The 18,227-nt window shown below is 40.8% G+C and overlaps 1 protein-coding gene across 1 annotated transcript in view; it reads right to left on the bottom strand.

Annotated features, from left to right (window-relative positions):
• Positions 1 to 3,477: 3,477 nt before the first annotated feature.
• Positions 3,478 to 18,227, bottom strand: part of LOC142652705 (cadherin-19-like) — a 179,574-nt gene continuing 164,824 nt past the window's right edge. The window contains exons 11-12 of the mRNA XM_075828377.1: positions 6,211 to 6,459; positions 3,478 to 4,147 (exon numbers count right to left, since the gene is read on the bottom strand). Coding sequence (XP_075684492.1) covers positions 3,744 to 4,147; positions 6,211 to 6,459 — 653 coding nt within the window. The 3' untranslated portion in view covers positions 3,478 to 3,743. The remainder of the gene's footprint in view (positions 4,148 to 6,210; positions 6,460 to 18,227) is intronic.

The following is an 18,227-nucleotide window of genomic DNA, read 5'->3' on the forward strand; positions in this document are numbered from 1 at the left end:
CCTTACTGTGTGAATACCATTTCCCAGCTTCAGTCAGGCACTGAGACAACCATATCCAAGAACAGTTTCCACATTGATCTGCTGTATTATTTTATATTGCATTTTTATTGTTACATTTTTCCATTGAATTAGGGAAGTGGGGGGTTTAAGCGAGTGCTTGTTGATATAATTACCAAAGAAATCAAAGCAGTAACAGTCTGAAACATATTGATTTTTAATTACAAAGTATAGATTTCTGTATAATAAAATGGAGTAAATACAGTATAGAAATATGCAAGTCTTTCAATTGTTAAAAATGTTTCATACATAGGAGACTGTATTTTAGCAAAGGAACATTTATGGAAAAAGGATGTCATTTTCAGTGCAAGCAAAAAGCAGCTAGATGCATGAAATACTGCACGCTTGCCTCCTTTTATATACTAATTAGACTTTTAAACATAAAAACGGTTCCATTTGCAATATGTTTAAAGGCAAAGGACTGTCTGTGCTGTGCATCACTTTGAAAAAATGTGGGGGGGGGGGGGTTCCCATGGGGGGGGGGGATTCCCATTTCCCAGCTCCTAAAGGGGACTTTACTGCCTATTTTGTATATTTGTATATACCGTATGCCAAAGTGTGTTACATTTATTTATGCACTGTGCCTTACACCTGTTGTGCTTAAGGTTGTGCTGCTATTTCATTTATTGTAAAGTTATATCTGTTTATAGCATGTGACGCAGAATGGTGGTCGCTTCGCTGATGATATTCAGCCCGGAGGCCACCTTGGCTAAAATGTTGGCTGCACCACAATAGCGCAAGGACATCGGAGCATGGCTGTGACACGTCCTGATGCTGGGGGCAGCGCTTTGTGTATAAAATGGCTGTTGTTCCAGCAAATAGTGTTCAGTGTTCAGGTGGAAGAGGAGAAACCAGGCTGTGGAGAGTGAGAGAGAGAGACCTGCTGTGAAGGAAACTGGAGAGTGAGCTGCTGCGCAAGTGACAAGCACTGACATTGGGCTTGAGTCTGTGGTGCTGGAGCGTGTTGTGGGTGATAGGCAGAAGCCCCCTACGTTTTCCAGCATGCAGCAAGTCAGCAGGCCAGTTGCAACCTAGTAGGCCTGAAATTGCCAGACCATTCCCTGCATCAGGAAGGAGCCACCATACATAGGAGACTGTGCCTTTCATATTGACAAGTGTTTTGTGTTCTGCTGCATCAACACTGAAATGGTAACGTTTAGCTGCTCCAAACTCTCCTGATATCTGTATCATCTTTTCCCTGACACATCCTGCATTGGCCCACATATCGGGTCTCATCTTTAAAAACTTTTTGATGGACTTGGAAAATATCTGCTTGAAAAATGTACATATACTTTACAAAGTATAGGGTAGAGTCAGTGAAAATATCTAATGATTTTCCAACCATTCTACAATCCTTATGACTATAGGAACTGGTTTATTTAAAAAATATAAAAATGTTCACAAACAGAATATTACTGTTTACTCTTATGTATACTTCATATTTGACAGTATTCATGAGATCGAGAGAAGGCTGGAACTTTATTATATGTTATATATTTTGAATTATGTTTTTTACTGTATTGATCTGATAATCTCTTCCAATCAGAAGTGCAAATGAAGGTGCACTGTGTATCTCACTCTGTGAGTATTATAAGGTCTATTTACTCAGACCTCAAAAGGTATTAGGCCTTATTCACACAAACATGTCAAAAGTCCGTGTAACGGCCGTTGAAACAACAGCCGTCACATAGACCTATAAAATTCAATGTGGCCGTTCACACGGCCGTTGTTTCAACGGACCGTCTGAAGGGTCCGTGAGAAAGTAGGACATGTCCTATTTTTTCACGCTTCACGCATCCCTCCATAGACTCTAGTCTATGGAGGATGCGTGATATCACGTCCCGCAGTGCGAGCACGGATGCAGCTCGGACATGAAAAATTACAGTTTTTCACGTCCAAGATGCGCAATGCCAGTGTGAATCTAGCCTTAAGCTGAGAAAAAAAAAGCTATTCCCCATGCTGCAGAAAAAATACACTTACACGTTGCAATTACATGCCTTAAGTCCATAGAACTATTGGAAATATACTTAGCATATATACTGTTACCAGTGAGGTAAAGAATGTGCTAAACCTTAGCCACTGATCAAGGAAGTACTTTTTATAGGGGTTTTCCAGAAAGAAAAAAAAAATATATATATATATTTTATTTTTTTTAATTTTTATTTTTTTACTAGTCCTTCTCAATAAATTAGAATATCATCAAAAAGTTTATTTATTTCAGTATTTCAATTCAAAAAGTGAAACTCATATATTATATAGATTCATTACACACAGAGTGATCTATTTCCAGCATTTTCGTCTTTTAATGTTGATGATTATGGCTAACAGTTCATAAAAACCCAAAATTGAGTCTTTCAGAAAATTAGAATATTGGGTAAATATTCAAGATTGTAGACTCATGGTGTCACACTCTAATCAGCTGATCAACACAAAACACCTGCAAAGGTTGCCTAAGCTTAAGGACTGGTCTGCTGCTCAGTGGTCCAAAGTCCTGTTTTCAGATTAAACTAAATTTTGCTTTTCATTTGGAAATCAAGGTCCCAGAGTCTGGAGGAAGAGTGGAGAGTTGTCAATCCAAGTTGCTTCGGTCCAGTGTGAAGTTTCCACAGTCAGTGATGGTTTGGGGAGCCATGTCATCTGCTGGTGTTGGTCCACTGTGTTATATCAAGTCCAGAGTCAGCGCAGCGTCTACCAGGAAATTTTCGAGCACTTCATGCTTCCCTCTGCTGACAAGCTTTATGGAGATGCTGATTTCATTTTCCAGCAGGACTTGGCACCTGCCCACACTGCCAAAAAGTACCAATACCTGGTTTAATAACCACAGTATCACTGCGCTTGATCGGCCAGCAAACTCGCCTGACCTAAACCCCATAGAGAATCTACAGGGTATTGTCAAGAGGAAGATGAGAGACACCAGACCCAACAATGCAGACGAGCACAATTGCATAACACCTCAGCAGTGCCACAGGCTGATCGCCTCCATGCCACACCACATTGATAACACCTCAGCAGTGCCACAGGCTGATCGCCTCCATGCCACACCACATTGATAACACCTCAGCAGTGCCACAGGCTGATCGCCTCCATGCCACGCCGCATTGATGCAGTAATTCATGCAAAAGGAGCCCCGACCAAGTATTGAGGGCATATACTGTACATACTTTTTAATAGGCCAACATTTCGGTATTAAAAATCATTTTTTAAAATTGGGCTTATATAATGTTCTAATTTTCTGAGATACTAAATTTTGGGTTTTTAATAACTCATAATCAACAACATTAAAATAAAAAAATGGTGGAAAAAGATCAATCTGTGTGGAATGAATCTATATAATATATGAGTTTCACTTTTTGAATTGAATTACTGAATAAATTCACTTTTTGATGATATTCTAATTCATTGAGAAGGACTAATATACATATATATATCTTGAAGAGTAATAGGGCTCTTCAATATAATGTCTGTTCAAAGATGAACTTTCCAACTGGCTCCTGCTGTAAACATTGCAGCAGTGATCAGTCTGTACATGCCCCCCCCCCCTTCCATGCGGCAGCTGTGTAACATACTATATGTCTAAGCTTCAGTCACTGCAAAAAGCAAGCCTATCTGTGAAATGTATGAGTGTCCTGTATATTGCCAATTATATATGTATTTATCCTTGTTTTCTTTTAATAGTCCGGATAAATCTAGAATACAATGGTCTCAGAAAGGCTTAGCGAGCTAAGGGATCCAGAGGAAGAACCTGTACCTTCAAAGGCATAGCAGTGAAGATAGTCCAAAGGAAGAACGTTTGCCTCTGTATTTGCTTCTTCTAATTTTTCTGATAGGAATTCTCTAAATAAGGCAACATCAGGACCAAGTCCTAATGACAATCGATACATACTTTGAATATCAGTTCTTATTGGTCGCTTTGTCTTTCTTTCTCGCATTACTGTATGATGTCTAAGTCCTGTAATATCAAAAGCTTCTGTATCCTCTTCTCCACCTCCTTCATCGTCATACTTAACAATGTTTTCTTTTAAGTCTTCACCTTTCTCACTCAGGATAGTGTGATTTTTCTGGCATCTTACGTGCACAAGTAAAGCCAACACTACAGACAAAACAGAGGTATTATTTCCATACCACAAATGTCATTAATATCTTAATTATGTTGTATAGAGCTTACAAGTGTCCGCTTTTTTTAGTTCTGGTGAATATCATAATTTATTCATCTTTTTACATCAGCTATGCCATCTGTCCGCCATAGGTGCGACATAATACAGGACCGCTTATGTTCAATATTTTAATAAAACAGAATAAAGCTGTTGCTCCCTGTAAAATATCCTACCCTAGAAGTTCTAATATTTCTACATTGTTTCTTAGTGGGGAACTGCTGAGTATCTATTTGGTGCCCTTGCAGCATTGCAGATGCCCTTTAAAATCAAACTGTGTATAGTTACTGTCCTTTTTGGTGGAGATTTATTAAAACTGGTGCAAATGAAAGTTGAGTAGTTTACCATAGCAACAAAACAGATTGTTTAGACAGGACAAGTCCTCCAGAATGAGAGATGCTCTTTGTATCTGCTCAACACTTTGGCTAATAGATGAGGATCCTGAACAGAGAACAGCCCTCTATTTACTCAATTCTCTAATATGGTAGATGAGAATGGGTTTTCTACACTGAACAACCCCTTTAACCCCCTAAAAAATAATTGAAAACTGCTTATTGTCAAAGGCCCCTCTGCCACAGTAGAAGAAACCAGTATTATAAATAGAACATAGGGGCCCAGTTACAGATTTTTTTTTTCAGGGCCAAGAAACTTCAAGTTAAGCCCCTAGTCCTTAAAGGAGTTTTACAGGTGTAGCGTCCGTGGTCGCTGACCCAGCCCCTTCCTCCCATGCCTGAGGGTCATTGTCGTTACCAAAGTTTGTCTATGCAAATGGTCTCCTAGTGTCTTCCAGTTCCCAGTGTTTCCCGTACCTGTATTCTGTATCCTGTGCTATCCTGGTCAAGTGCCGTGCTGAGATGTAGTCGTGCTGTGCTGCATACCACGCCTGTCCTGCTACACCACGCCTGACGTCTGCCTGTTGCCTAGTCCCAGCCGAGCCTGCCTTGCTACTGTCCGAGCTGCCACAGGTACCCTATACGAACTATAGACTGTTACCTGTGCCCTGTTGGCCAGCTGCCATACCGCCAAGGCGGTACGGCCCAGTGGGTCCACGAACCCAACGTGACAACAGGATTAGAAAAAATGACTGATTTCTTCCATAAACAGTGCCACACATGTCCATGGATTGTGTGTGGTATTGTAGCCAGCCCAATTAATGTAAATGGGGTGAAGCTGTAATAGAACAAAAAACCTTTGGACAGGTGTGGCGCTGTTTAGGGAAGAAAGAAGCCATGCTTTTCTAATGTTGCACAACCCCTATAACACATCGAAATCTCTCCCCATTTTTTCTTCACTTTCTTCTTCCTCATATTTTCTGTTCTCTTTTTTTTCCCTCATCATTAGGCCCCATGCACACGACCGTAATTTTAATCCGTAACTACGGAATACGTAATTAAGGATGAAATTGCATACCTATTAATTTCTATTCGCCACCGACACCATTCCGTATATTTACGGATGTGTGTACGGGCTGTAGAAATCATCCGCAAAATATAGAACATGTCCTAGTCTTGTCCGCAATTGGGGCACTGGCTCGCCCATAGATGTCTATGGGCACTTCTGCAATTACGGATGGCTACGGATGTTTATCCATAGCCGTTAGGTCCATATTTGCGGACAGTAAAAACTATTATGGTCATGTGCATGAGGCCTTATGCATTTTCTACAATTAGAGTGTTAAATTAGATAAAAATCGTAATAATAGACATTTTATAAAATGTTATGCCTATTAGAATTAAATGATGAAAGTGACTACGTCTTTAATGTGTACATATATATGTATGTATCTAGGGAGTATGTATACATATAAAGTTCTAAACTTTCATATAATGAATAGCCTAGAAGTTTTAAAATTAATAGTTTTACAAATCAGGTAATGAAAATTGATAATCTATGTACAATTTACAATAAATCATCATTATTATTATTTTTAAAACAATTATTTGCATTACTTATTGACACGTCTCAGCTATATATATAAGATAACAATAATTTTCAAAATTACCTAAAATTAAAAGGATAAAAACTGAAATGGCAATGAGTGCTCCAGAGTTCATAAAGTTAAACAAAAATCCTCCTTTTCCACAAGATTCTGTATTGTTATCAATGCCGCAATCACACACTTTAATGGTTAAGGTGCTGGTGCTGCTGAGCGAAGGGGTCCCATTGTCACTTATTATAACTGTCAAGTAAAATAATGGATCATCTCGAGAGCTATATCCATCTTGTGCTGTCAGAATGTTAGCCGTGTTATCTGCAAGAAAATTCAAAAACATCAATTTTAAAAGAAAGTTTAAAAGTTTCATGCCACTTGTAAATAAAAAAAGTCTTACTATGCATAAATAATATATATTTTTTTAATTTTCATTTTTCGTGGCATTTCATTTTTCTAATTTGTTAAAAATATTATATATTTGTTTTAGTCTGTGATTGTCTTATAAAGATGTACTGTGTCTTTTCCGGTTCAGTGAAATATGAAAAGTAAACAAAGTTTGAACAGCTCCAAAATTTGGGAACATGATTTTAACTTTACTACGTTATTAGAGATATATGTTCATAATTCATTATTAGTATGTTACAATTTGGTTTCTTCTTACTCTGCTAAACATACACTATATGGACCAAAGTATTGGGACACACCTCTTAAAGCATAGCTAAACTTTTGCAAAAAAAATAAATATTTAAACTGCTATTATGTCCCTCTATGTTAATACATTACTCCTAGCATTTTTTTTTTTTCACTTCAAAGAATGTGTTTGCAGCTTTCTTTCTTGTGAAACCGTCCACATCTATTTTCTCACACTTCCTGATTCTGGCCAGTTGCTAGGGACGTGTCTTACTGTGTATGATGTATGCCAGTACTGTATGCAATATTCAATCTGCCCATAGTTCCCATCATGCACCTAAACAGCCAGCCAATCAGGAAAACCAAAGGTCCTTTTGCAGCACAGTTGTCTTTTGCATCTGACATCTTGGATTTACCATATCAGACACATTTTATGCACAGATTTCAGTGTGTATACCTGTGGATTTTGATGTGGATTCTCCACATCTAAATACAGTATGTGTGGAGGTACCCTTAGGCCCAATGCACACAACCGTGTGTGCTGCATGAGTCCCGTCTATGATCCGTGGAAAAGATAGGACATGTTCACAACTTCAAAAAGGTGCAACGTTTCAATCCTACATTGAGATCTTTCTCAAGCAATGCGGGATTGAAACGTTGCACCTTTTTGAAGTTGTCTGAATAAACCAATTTTATACTTTGAATTTGGAGTGCTGCAAGATTTTCTTCATGTATATATACAATCCCTATGACCGGGATTACTTGCTTGGCACATATACATATATATATATATATATATATATACACATACACATATATACATACACACACACACACACATATATATATATATATATACATACACTACCGTTCAAAAGTTTGGGGTCACCCACACAATTTTGTGTTTTCCATGAAAACTCACACTTATATTTATCAAATGAGTTGCAAAATGACTAGAAAATATAGTCAAGACATTGACAAGGTTAGAAATAATGATTTTTATTTGAAATCATAATTTTCTCCTTCAAGCTCTGCTTTTGTCAAAGAATGCTCCATTTGCAGCAATTACAGCATTGCAGATCTTTGGCATTCTAGCTGTTAATTTGCTGAGGTAATCGGGAAAAATTTCACCCCATGCTTCCATAAGCCCCTACCACAAGTTGGATTGGCTTGATGGGCACTTCTTGCGTACCATACGGTCAAGCTGCTCCCACAACAGCTCTATGGGGTTGAGATCTGGTGACTGCACTGGCCACTCCATTACAGATAGAATACCAGCTGCCTGCTTCTTCCCTAAATAGTTCTTACATAATTTGGAGGTGTGCTTTGGGTCATTGTCCTGTTGTAGGATGAAATTGGCTCCAATCAAGCGCTGTCCACAGGCTATGGCATGGCGTTGCAAAATGGAGTGATAGCCTTCCTTATTCAAAATCCTTTTTACCTTGTACAAATCTCCCACTTTACCAGCACCAAAGCAACCCCAGACCATCACATTACCTCCACCATGCTTGACAGATGGCATCAGGCACTCTTCCAGCATCTTTTCAGTTGTTCTGCGTCTCACAAATGTTCTTCTGTGTGATCCAAACACCTCAAACTTCAATTTGTCTGTCCATAACACTTTTTTCCAATCTTCCTCTGTCCAATGTCTGTGCTTTTGCCCATATTAATCTTTTCCTTTTATTAGCCAGTCTCAGATATGGCTTTTTCTTTGCCACTCTGCCCTGAAGGCCAGCATCCCGGAGTCGCCTCTTCACTGTAGATGTTGACACTGGCGTTTTGCGGGTACTATTTAATGAAGCTGCCAGTTGAGGACCTGTGAGGCGTCTATTTATCAAACTAGAGACTCTAATGTACTTGTCTTGTTGCTCAGTTGAGCAGTGGGGCCTCCCACTTCTCTTTCTACTCTGGTTAGAGCCTGTTTGTGCTGTCCTCTGAAGGGAGTAGTACACACCGTTGTAGGAAATCTTCAGTTTCTTGGCAATTTCTCGCATGGAATAGCCTTCATTTCTAAGAACAAGAATAGACTGTCGAGTTTCACATGAAAGCTCTCTTTTTCTAGCCATTTTGAGAGTTTAATCGAACCCACAAATGTAATGCTCCAGATTCTCAACTAGCTCAAAGGAAGGTCAGTTTTATAGCTCCTCTAAACAGCAAAACTGTTTACAGCGGCGCTAACATAATTTAAGGGTTTTCAAGTGTTTTCTAATCATTCATTAGCCTTCTAACACAGTTAGCAAACAGAGTGTACCATTAGAACACTGGAGTGATGGTTGCTGGAAATGGGCCTCTATACACCTATGTAGATATTGCATTAAAAACCAGACGTTTGCAGCTAGAATAGTCATTTAGCACATTAACAATGTATAGAGTGTATTTCTGATTAATTTAATGTTATCTTCATTGAAAAAAACTGTGCTTTTCTTTCAAAAATAAGGAAATTTCTAAGTGACCCTAAACTTTTGAACGGTAGTATATATATATATATATATATATATACACACACACACACATATATATAAATATATACACCGTGTTCCAAATTATTATGCACATTGAATTTAAGTGTCATAAACATTTAATTATTAGTTTTTCAATTAAACTCATGGGTGGTATTGTGTCTTAGGGCTCTTTGGATCATTGTAATCAATCTCAGACACCTGTGATAATTAGTTTGCCAGGTGTGCCCAATCAAAGGAAAACTACTTAAGAAGGACATTCCACATTATTATGCAGGCCAAAGGTTTCAAGCAATATGGGAAAGAAAAAGGATCTCTCTGCTGCCGAAAAGCGTGAAATAGTGCAATACCTTGGACAAGGTATGAAAACATTGAATATTTCAAGAAAACTTAAGCGTGATCATCAAAAGATTTGTGGCTGATTCAGAGCACAGACGGGTTCGTTCAGATAAAGGCATAATGAGGAAGGTTTCTGCCAGACAAATTAATAGGATTAGGAGAGCAGCTGCTAAAATGCCATTGCAAAGCAGCAAACAGGTATTTGAAGCCGCTGGTGCCTCTGGAGTCCCGCGAACCTCAAGGTTTAGAATCCCCCAGAGGTTTGCAAGAGTGCATAAAGCTATTATTCGGCCACCCCTAAACAATGCTCAGAAATGGTGGCAGTGGGCTCAGAAATACATGAAGACTAATTTTCAAACCGTGTTGTTTACTGATAAGTGCCATGCAACCCTGGATGCTCCAGATAGATGGAGTAGTGGATGGTTGGTGAATGGCCACCATGTCCCAACAAGGCTGCGATGTCAGCAAGGAGGTGGCGGAGTCATGTTTTGGGCTGGAATCATGGGGAGAGAGCTGGTTAGGCCCCTTTAGGGTCCCTGACGGTGTGAAAATGACCTCTGCAAAGTACGTAGAGTTTATGACTGACCACTTTCTTCCGTGGTACAAAAAGAAGAACCGTGCCTTCCGTAGCAAAATTATTTTCATGCATGACAATGCACCATCTCATGCTGCAAAGAATACCTCTGTGTCATTGGCTGCTATGGGCATAAAAGGAGAGAAACTCATAGTGTGGCCCCCATGTTCCCCTGACCTCAACCCTATTGAGAACCTTTGGAGCATCCTCAAGCAAAATATCTATGAGGGTGGGAGGCAGTTCACATCAAAACAGAAGCTCTGGGAGGCTATTCTGACATCCTGCAAAGATATTCAAGCAGAAACTGTCCAAATACTCACAAATTCAATGGATGCAAGAATTGTGAAGGTGATAGCAAAGAAGGGGTCCTATGTTAACATGTAACTTGGCCTGTTAAGTTTTTTTTTTTTATTGAAAGTGCTTTTGATCTGTAAATATGACCTCCTGATGCTGCAAATTCAACAAATTACCATTTTAGTTCTCTTTACAACCTTTAAAATGTTTTGATCTCTGTTGTGCATAATAATTTGAAACAGTGCATTTTGAGTTTTTTACTTCTAAAAAAAATCTGTTATCATTAGGAGATTTGTTCAATAAAATTCGCATTATACTCCCACTGTTGATGGCTTGAAGATTATACTGACTGTCATTTGCATTGACTATTTAGGAACATCAGCGAAAAATAACATTTACATAATAATTTGGAACACGGTGTATATATACATATATATATATATATATATATATATATATATATATATATATATATACACCGTGTACCATATTATCATGCAAATGTTATTTTTATGCACATACACATATACATACACACACATGTACAGTTAAGGAAATAAGTATTTGATACCTTGCTGATTTTGTAAGTTTGCCCACTGTCAAAGTCGTGAACAGTCTAGAATTTTTAGGCTAGGTTAATTTTACCAGTGAGAGATAGATTATATAAAAAAAATAAAAGAAAATCACATTGTCAAAATTATATATATTTATTTGCATTGTGCACAGAGAAATAAGTATTTGATCCCCTACCAACCATTAAGAGTTCAGCCTCCTCCAGACCAGTTACACGCTCCAAATCAACTTGGTGCCTGCATTAAAGACAACTGTCTTAAATGGTCACCTGTATAAAAGACTCCTGTCCACAGACTAAATTAATCAGTCTGACTCTAACCTCTACAACATGGGCAAGACCAAAGAGCTTTCTAAGAATGTCAGGGACAAGATCATAGACCTGCACAAGGCTGGAATGGGCTACAAAACCATAAGTAAGACGCTGGGTGAGAAGGAGACAACTGTTGGTGCAATAGTAAGAAACTGGAAGATATACAAAATGACTGTCAATCGACATCGATCTGGGGCTCCATGCAAAATCTCACCTCGTGGGGTATCCTTGATCCTGAGGAAGGTGAGAGCTCAGCCGAAAACTACACGGGGGGACCTTGTTAATGATCTCAAGGCAGCTGGGACCACAGTCACCAAGAAAACCATTGGTAACACATTACGCCGTAATGGATTAAAATCCTGCAGTGCCCGCAAGGTCCCCCTGCTCAAGAAGGCACATGTACAGGCCCGTCTGAAGTTTGCAAATGAACATCTGGATGATTCTGAGAGTGATTGGGAGAAGGTGCTGTGGTCATATGAGACTAAAATTGAGCTCTTTGGCATTAACTCAACTCGCCGTGTTTGGAGGAAGAGAAATGATGCCTATGACCCAAAGAACACCGTCCCCACTGTCAAGCATGGAGGTGGAAACATTATGTTTTGGGGGTGTTTCTCTGCCAAGGGCACAGGACTACTTCACCGCATCAATGGGAGAATGGATGGAGCCATGTACCGTCAAATCCTGAGTGACAACCTCCTTCCCTCCACCAGGACATTAAAAATGGCTCGTGGCTGGGTCTTCCAGCACGACAATGACCCAAAACATACAGCCAAGGCAACAAAGGAGTGGCTCAAAAGAAGCACATTAAGGTCATGGAGTGGCCTAGCCAGTCTCCAGACCTTAATCCCATCGAAAACTTATGGAGGGAGCTGAAGATCCGAGTTGCCAAGCGACAGCCTCGAAATCTTAATGATTTACAGATGATCTGCAAAGAGGAGTGGGCCAAAATGCCATCTAACATGTGTGCAAACTCCATCATCAACTACAAAAAACGTCTGACTGCTGTGCTTGCCAACAAGGGTTTTGCCACCAAGTATTAAGTCTTGTTTGCCAAAGGGATCAAATACTTATTTCTCTGTGCACAATACAAATAAATATATATAATTTTGACAATGTGATTTTAGTTTTTTTTTTTATATAATCTATCTCTCACTCGTAAAATTAACCTAGCCTAAAAAATTCTAGACTGTTCATGTCTTTGACAGTGGGCAAACTTACAAAATCAGCAAGGGATCAAATACTTATTTCCTTCACTGTATGTATATGTATGTATATATATATATATATATATATATATATACACATACACATATGTACATACATATATATATATATATATATATATATATACATACACACACACACACATATTATAAAACACACACAAATATATATATATATTTCTCAGAAGTTAATGTAGTTTTTATGGGAGCTGTGGCTATTTGGACAGAGTATAGCAGTACAATTTGAAATATTGTAACCTGCTATGTGTGCAGGTTCTTTACAGCGTGCGCACGAGCTGTAAAGGCGCGCACTGCTCTCTGAGAAGAAGCGCATGTCTTGCGCCGCCTACCTGTCCCCTCTTCCCGCTGTCCACAGTACTATAACCGGCAGTAGCAGAGCGCAGGGAAAAGAATGACAGTTCTGCTGCTGTCCGGACTATTGTATGTGTGAGAGGCGCTTCAATAGCAGAAGCGCAGGTCTAGCGGCGGCTCCCTGTCCTCTCTTCCCCCTGTCCACAGTACTATAACCGGCAGAGAGGAGAATGATAGCTCTGCTGCTGTCCCGACTATTGTATTTTATGAGAAGCGCTTCCGTAGCAGAAGCGCAGGCAGGGGCGTAGCTAAAGGCTCATGGGCCCTCATGCAAAAGTTCAGCTTGGGCCCCCCCTTCCCTGCAACTTCTCTTTATGGTCGATGTCTGTGGCCCACCTGTAACTTACAGCTGCATCGCTGGGTTTCTTAAGTGACCCATTGATGCAGCATTAGCAGCCAGAGGCGTTGCAACGGTCAGAAAAGATCATGTGCACAAACTCAAAGACATATACTTTGCACCACCCCCCATACCTCTAAATAATGCAGCCACCAATAAGTGTCAAATACCAGTTCTACACAGTGAATAGTGAGCATAGTACAGTTACATCCAATAACTTACATGTGATGTCTTCTCTTTCCCTTCTCTTTTCAACTTCTTCCAAGTTCCAGTCATGACTCGTTTTTGCACACGCTTCCTATTCTGTTGCTACCCGCAGGGCTTCTACAGAGTTAGGCTATGTTCACACAGGACGGATACGCTGCGGCACAGGGAATTCCGGACGAAAAACTGCACCAAATTGTGGTGCAGTTTTTTGGCCGGAATGTCCGCTGAAAAATTGCACATAAAAAAGTCATATTTTTGAAATTCAATTGGTTTTTATTTTCAAAAGTACAATACAACACTTGGACAATTGATATGCCGTAAAAGTCTGATAGATGCGAGTCCCACCTCTGGGACCCACACCTATCTATAGAACGGGGCCCCCTACACCTCTTTCCACCTTATTCGACTCCGTTGCCTCCCGGCCACATCCTGGTTAGGTGGTCTGGAGTTACGGAAACAGCCGAGCTCACTAAGCTACGCTGTTTCCGTAACTCCCATAGAAGTGAATGGACGTTACAGAAACAGCTTAGCACAGCAAGCTATGCTGTTTCCGTAGCTACCGAGTTCTGGAAATAGCGTAGATCGCCGTGCTACAATGTTTCAGTAACTCCCATTCACTTCTATGGGAGTTACAGAAACAGCGTAGATCAGCGAGCACTCGGTTGTTTCCGTAACTCCCAACCACCTAACCGGGATGTGGCCGGGAGGCAACGGAGTCGAGTAAGGTGGAACGAGGTGTAGGGGGCCCCGTTCTATAGATAGGTGTGGGTCCCAGAGGTGGGACTCGCATCTATCAGACTTTTACGGCATATCAATTGTCCAAGATGGGAAACCTCTTTAATAGGCACTATTTTACCATATGTCTGTTTGTATCTTTCATGGGCAGTAAACTCTGAAGTGATAACTACAATACTGTGAGCGTGCACTAAGCTGTGCACAGCAGAACACATTATATATAGATATGTAAATATCTCTGCACACTCTAGAAGAAAGGAATCAGAGTTTTCTTTTCACTTTCCCCAGCAAGTGCAGGGAAGATAAGACAAGACGGCAGGGTGCTTGCGGCGGACAGAGCAGTCCTAGTCTTATCTGATGCTAATTAGCAGCTCAGATTACAGTGTCCTGAGACTCTTTGCCAGAGGGAAGGGGGAGAATCACCCAGGCACAGAGACCAGTGCGCGCAGAAAATTCATCCTAATGAAGGGGAAGTAAGAGAACAGCAGTGCATGCAAGTCTATCACTGCAGCCTGACACAGCGCAGGGTGCTGCAGTGTGATTATCCTGACTCCTCCTTAGTACAGCCCAGTACAGCCCCAGTACAGCCCCCTTGGCTTAGGGGCCCGGACACAAGTGCGACCGCTGCGACCCCTATAGCTACGCCACTGAGCGCAGGTCTGGCGTCCCCTCCCTCTCCACTCTTCCCACTGTCCACAGTACTGTAACTGGCGGTAGCAGAGTGCAGGGAGGAGAATGACAGCTCTCATACTGTCAGGTCTATGGTATGTGTGAGAGGCGCTTCCGCAGCAGAAGTGCAGGTCTAGCGAGTGGGCCGCCGCTAGACCTGCGCTTCTGCTATAGAAGCGCCACTCACATATACCATAGACCGGACATCAGCAGAGCTGTCATTCTCCTCCCTGCCGGTTACAGTACAGTAGACAGGGGGAAAAGGGGACAGGGAGGGGGCGCCAGACCTGCGCTTCTGCTACGGAAGCGCCTCTCACACATACTATAGTCCGGACAGCAGCAGAGCTGTCATTCCCCTCCCTGCACTCTGCTGCTGCCAGTTACTCTATAGAGAACTGTGTAGTTTATAGAGGTAGAGAGACCTTCTTGACGTCACGATGGGGGTGTGCACATCTGACGTCAGGATGGGGCCACCACCCACCCGTACTCACAGGCAGCCAAGTCCGTACACTGTGTATGGATTTCTGATAGCAACAGGAGAAATATAAGAAATAAAATGTAGTAAAAAAGTGTCAGAGTGGCCATTTAAAACAGATATAACACAAAAAGGAGCCCAAATTCATTAATAAAGTATATTACAATATATTTTTATATTACACATTGCTAGAAAATAAAAAGTTGATTGAACGTTTAGTTACACTTTAATAATTGAATTCAGGTGTTTGATTCAGTCCCATTTCCACAGGTGTATAACATCAAGTTCCTAGCCATTCAGTCACCTTTACAAAAGGAAAAGTGGGTCGTTCTAAGGAGCTCACTAAATTCGAGCATGCATGCAAGCGCGGTGTACCGGAGAGTTGTACTTGTACCCACAAAACTTAACAAAGGCCCCCACACCTGCAGTAGCTATATACATAGGATGTTGCCACCATTGCAGCAAGTCAGTTCATGAAATTTTGTGAAAATTAAAAGGGTCGTGAAATTTAAACTGTGACTGCATTAACTATCTGCCTGCTCCAACTGGTTCTACAGATCCCTGTGACTGCGCTGTTACTTTACTGCAGCAGTCACAGGGTAAACCCTGGAGTACTGCCACTCCATTAACCCCCTTCGATGCCACACTCAATAATTTTGCCTATAGGCTTACCCGATCACCCAAAACTATATATCATATATTAAAACCACTGAAGCAAAACAAGGATCCCACTTTAATACTTCATTTAAGTGTGAATTAGTGAATTTAGCCACTTGCCTACCAATGACTGACTGCATACTATGAAGCGGCAGGCAGTTAACAGTGAGTCGGCGTATGTAAACGGTCACTGCTTTACCTATCCGCCTGCCCCCACTGGTGCTGACGACCCTGTAACTGTGCTTTTACTATACATCAGCGATAACAGGGTAGACACTGAAGTACTAGCACTCTGTTAATCCCTAAGGGTTAGACAGAGGGGTGGGGCTCGCTCTGACACCCCGTCGGCATACCACAATGCTGTATATGATATGTAGCACAAATTGTCCATAGAAAAAACAAGCCTTCATACTGCTACATCGATGGAAAAATAAAAAAGTTATGTCTCTCTGATTACGGTGATGCAAAATAAGAAAAAATCTGCCAAAATAGGCTTGGTAATGAAGGGGTAATGAATGTGTATCCTTACTAAAATGTAATAAGAAAAAAATATATAATTACTAATTAAATGGTATAAAATAGCCCTGTGTATCATGAAAAAATTAATTACAAAATTATTTGGGTAGCCCAATATATAAAAGAATTAAGAGCTGTTAACACTCCACATGTGCAAAATTGCTAAACCATATCTGGTCATTTAGGTCCCAAACACTCTAGTTAATAAATATTTAAAGTGGTATCATTAAAATATTTAATCAATACTTAACATATAAAAGCTTAAAGGGGTTTTCCCACAAAGGACATTTATGACATATGCACAGGATATGTCATAAATGTCAGATAGATGTGAATCCCACCTCGGGGACCCACACCTATCTCTAGAATGGGGCCCCTAAACCCCGTTCTACCTCTGTGTTTTGGCTGATTTCTAACCATGAAGGCGAAAACAGCGTAGTTTGCCGAGCTACGTTGTATCTGTAAGCCCCACGGAACTGAATGGTAGTTACGGAAACAGCATAGCTTGCATGCTGCGCTGCTTCCATAACTGCCATTCACTACTATGGGAGTGACACAAACAGCATAGCTCAGTGAGTTACGCTGTTTCAATAACTCCCGACCATGTAACCAAGAAGTGGCCGGGAATCAGTGTGAGCACAAAAAGCTAGAATGGGGTTTAGGGGGCCCCGTTCTAGAGATAGGTGCAGGTCCCAGAGGTGGGACCCGCATCTATCTGACATTTGTGACATGTCCTGTGGATATGTCATAAATGTCCCTCGTGGAAAAACGCCTTTCATATTTGTTTATGCCTTAAGTGACATCAAGTCAATTTGACTCCATGTGAAAATATGATTATGTTCTGCCTTTCGTTTGGGTCATGTTTTCCATGATTGTTTCCTTTCATATTGAGGTTGTTGCATCTCCTTTTTTTCAACTCAAGTTTGTATTTTTCAACCAATTGGGACTGCTAATAAGCCAATTAGGCTTTGGTCAGTTCTTCAAGTTAAAGAAGCACTACTGCAAATTTTTACATATCAGTCTAACTCACCAGCAATATTCTAGCAGTGTTATTCATTTCTTACCAACTCAGTTGCATCCATACATTTTAAATTATTTCTATATGGGCACCTGTGTCATGTGATCTTAGTCTGACCACCAAAATATACCATGCTCTCATGTGTGGACAGGAGGTCAGTTTTCCTGTCTGGCTGACTTCCTGTGAACTACAGGAATACATCCTCAGCTATGTAATTCCTCCTGGCATCTCTGAGACACCTCCACTCCCCACCCACCACAGCATTCCAGTGCAACTCATAAAAGGCCCTGCCGAGCAGTGTCAGAACCTTAAATGCGATACAGTACTTCAACGTCATCAGTGCTGCATTGCATACAATGTCCTGACATTGTATGAGTCACGTCATGCTGAGGGAACCCGGGGGAAAGAAGCTGAGTGGTGAGGTAAACATTATTTTAATTATTTTTGTTTTAATTGTTTTTTATTTATTTGTCTCCTGGAGTGGGTTGGGGGATACTAACTCCTACAGTAACTTCACCGGAGTGTCGGGAGAATGACCAGACATCGCCTCCAGCCAGGAGGTGATGTCTTGTCATTCTCCTGTAGCTCCGGTGAAGGAACTGCGGGAGTAAGTGAAGGCACAGCGTGATCTCCCAAGATCATGCTGTGCTGTGAGTACAACTGAACATGAAAGAAGAGAAGTGTACGATGCTGATTGG

Source organism: Rhinoderma darwinii, chromosome 5, assembly GCF_050947455.1.
Source record: "Rhinoderma darwinii isolate aRhiDar2 chromosome 5, aRhiDar2.hap1, whole genome shotgun sequence".
NCBI classification, from domain to species: domain Eukaryota; kingdom Metazoa; phylum Chordata; class Amphibia; order Anura; family Rhinodermatidae; genus Rhinoderma; species Rhinoderma darwinii.